This window comes from Belonocnema kinseyi, chromosome 8, assembly GCF_010883055.1.
Source record: "Belonocnema kinseyi isolate 2016_QV_RU_SX_M_011 chromosome 8, B_treatae_v1, whole genome shotgun sequence".
NCBI classification, from domain to species: domain Eukaryota; kingdom Metazoa; phylum Arthropoda; class Insecta; order Hymenoptera; family Cynipidae; genus Belonocnema; species Belonocnema kinseyi.
This window is the reverse complement of record NC_046664.1, coordinates 37,091,457-37,093,460: the sequence shown is the minus strand read 5'-3', so window position 1 is coordinate 37,093,460 and position 2,004 is coordinate 37,091,457. Positions and strand designations below refer to the sequence as shown.

Below are 2,004 nucleotides of genomic sequence, written 5' to 3'. Positions count from 1 at the left end.
AATCTCTTCATTTTATTTCAAAGCAGATAGAGATATAAATAGAACAGCCGAAGTTTTCCGACCGGCAATCGTGCACCTTCGAGTTTTCAAATTCAGAAGAGGTGAAATGGGTTGCGCGCGCAACGCAGGCATTTATATCGTCTCCTACCATATTCACACGGACATAGACGTACATAGTGTTGGACCACGTCTCGTTTCAGATCTGGGATCACTGTTCTGAAACCCTAAAGATCTATTTGGTGTGCGACTCACTTTACAGTGGAAAAATTTTAAGCACAATTTTTCCTTGAATTGGAAACCTCAGTCGAAGTTTCTTCAATTTTACTTCGCGGAATAAATATATTTCAAACAGGTAAGTCAATTATTGCTATAAATCTATCTGATTAAACTTTAAAACCAAAAATCGTCACCCGGTAGACTCGGTCACTCGGTAGTGGTGCCGGTATTTATTTGTTCTCGTATATGATAATACGTCTGATATTTATTCTCTTTTTCCTGCACGTATTAGAAATTTATCAATGTTCTTTCTTTTACTTTAAAAAAGAATCGCACAATTTCTGATTTTTTGCAGGATGTTCTATATTTATTTTTGCATCATTCGGTTATTTACGGCGTCTACTTTACAACCCGCGTTGGCGTTTCGTTTATTCTGATAGCAGCTTCTTGTGTGCGTCGTCGGTCGTCGGCCATTTGTGTAATTTGTGATTTTGTGCTCGTGAACGTGAAACATTTTGATCATTAAAACCACAGTATTATTATTTATTTATCTACGAGTGTGACTTAATACCACGCCTATCTTGAGAGTGTTCGTTTTTATAAATGAATTACGGTGTCTGTCGAGAAAATCGAAAAGCTTTCAACTTCACCCTAGAAACCTAACCTCCAAACCTGAAACGCAAGTTGGTTTACATCATATTTACCGAGATTTTCACCGCATATTATATTAGAAGATTCTATGATTCGTTAATTTTTATATATTTTAGTTGCATTCTATTATTCTTGCGACCTGTTTCAATTGTTTTAATCGGAAACTTAGAAAATAGATATAGTTAGTATGATATTTGATAGTTTTGTGCGAAGTTCTAGGAAATTGTATCGAATAGAATGCATGGAACCAAATTAAGTAATGATTAAATAATGTTTGCGTGACCTTGAAATATCAGTTTTAAAGATTTTCCTTTTGATTTGATTTGTAAGTCATTAATTAATTGAGGTATATCTTCTGGGATGTACCCGCGTTTTTTGTCTTGCTTTATTGTTTTGGCAGTTTTCACATTTGTTTCTTTTCAGCAAATATACGTGCAAAATAGTTTAAACATAAAATTTTTATTATCTAAATTTTGTATTATCTTAAGTTTAAAGTGGTTTAAATACAACAATTTAACAATGTAATAACAGAGGTCTCGGACTCAAGCCACACAGTGGAAAAAATTACTTTTATGGCTCAAAATAACGTGCAGTCCACAGATATGGAGCGATTGAGACGAAAACATGGGAATAAAATGCTGATAAAATTTCTAAGCAGGTTGTAGTCCCTAATTTTTTAGGTGTAAACAAATATGACGAAAAGAAATGCAATTTTTCTATTTGACGTCCCCGGTTCTCCTCAATAATATGGATATTGATGTAATTGTCTACAATTCATAGATTCAATTATTACAATTATATTATATATTATATTATATTACAATTCATATTATTCGGGTATTTAATTAATTTTCGCAACACTCATAATTAGCTGATGAATTTTATTTTTTTGCAAACAAATCTATTAAAGAAATGTATTAATCATTTGCCAACGAAAAATGAGTTCTTTTTATATCCCAGTCCTTTTAATTACAAAGTCGAAAATTTTAATTTGTATGTCTACATTTTAATTGAAAGAATTTTAAAATGGAGTTTTCAAGACTTGAACGTTAAAAATTAAAAATGTTGAATTTTAATTTATAAATAACAATGGAACACTTATTATTTTTAGAAAAAACTCGTATAAGTTGAAAACAT

General features: G+C 31.4%; 1 protein-coding gene across 1 annotated transcript in view; it reads right to left on the bottom strand.

The window, feature by feature from the left end:
- The window catches only part of LOC117178441 (probable ATP-dependent RNA helicase DDX43), a 50,257-nt gene extending 49,567 nt beyond the window's left edge, over positions 1–690 (bottom strand). The window contains exon 1 of the mRNA XM_033369867.1: positions 620–690. Within this exon, the coding sequence (XP_033225758.1) occupies positions 620–690 (71 nt within the window). The remainder of the gene's footprint in view (positions 1–619) is intronic.
- Positions 691–2,004: the final 1,314 nt, after the last annotated feature.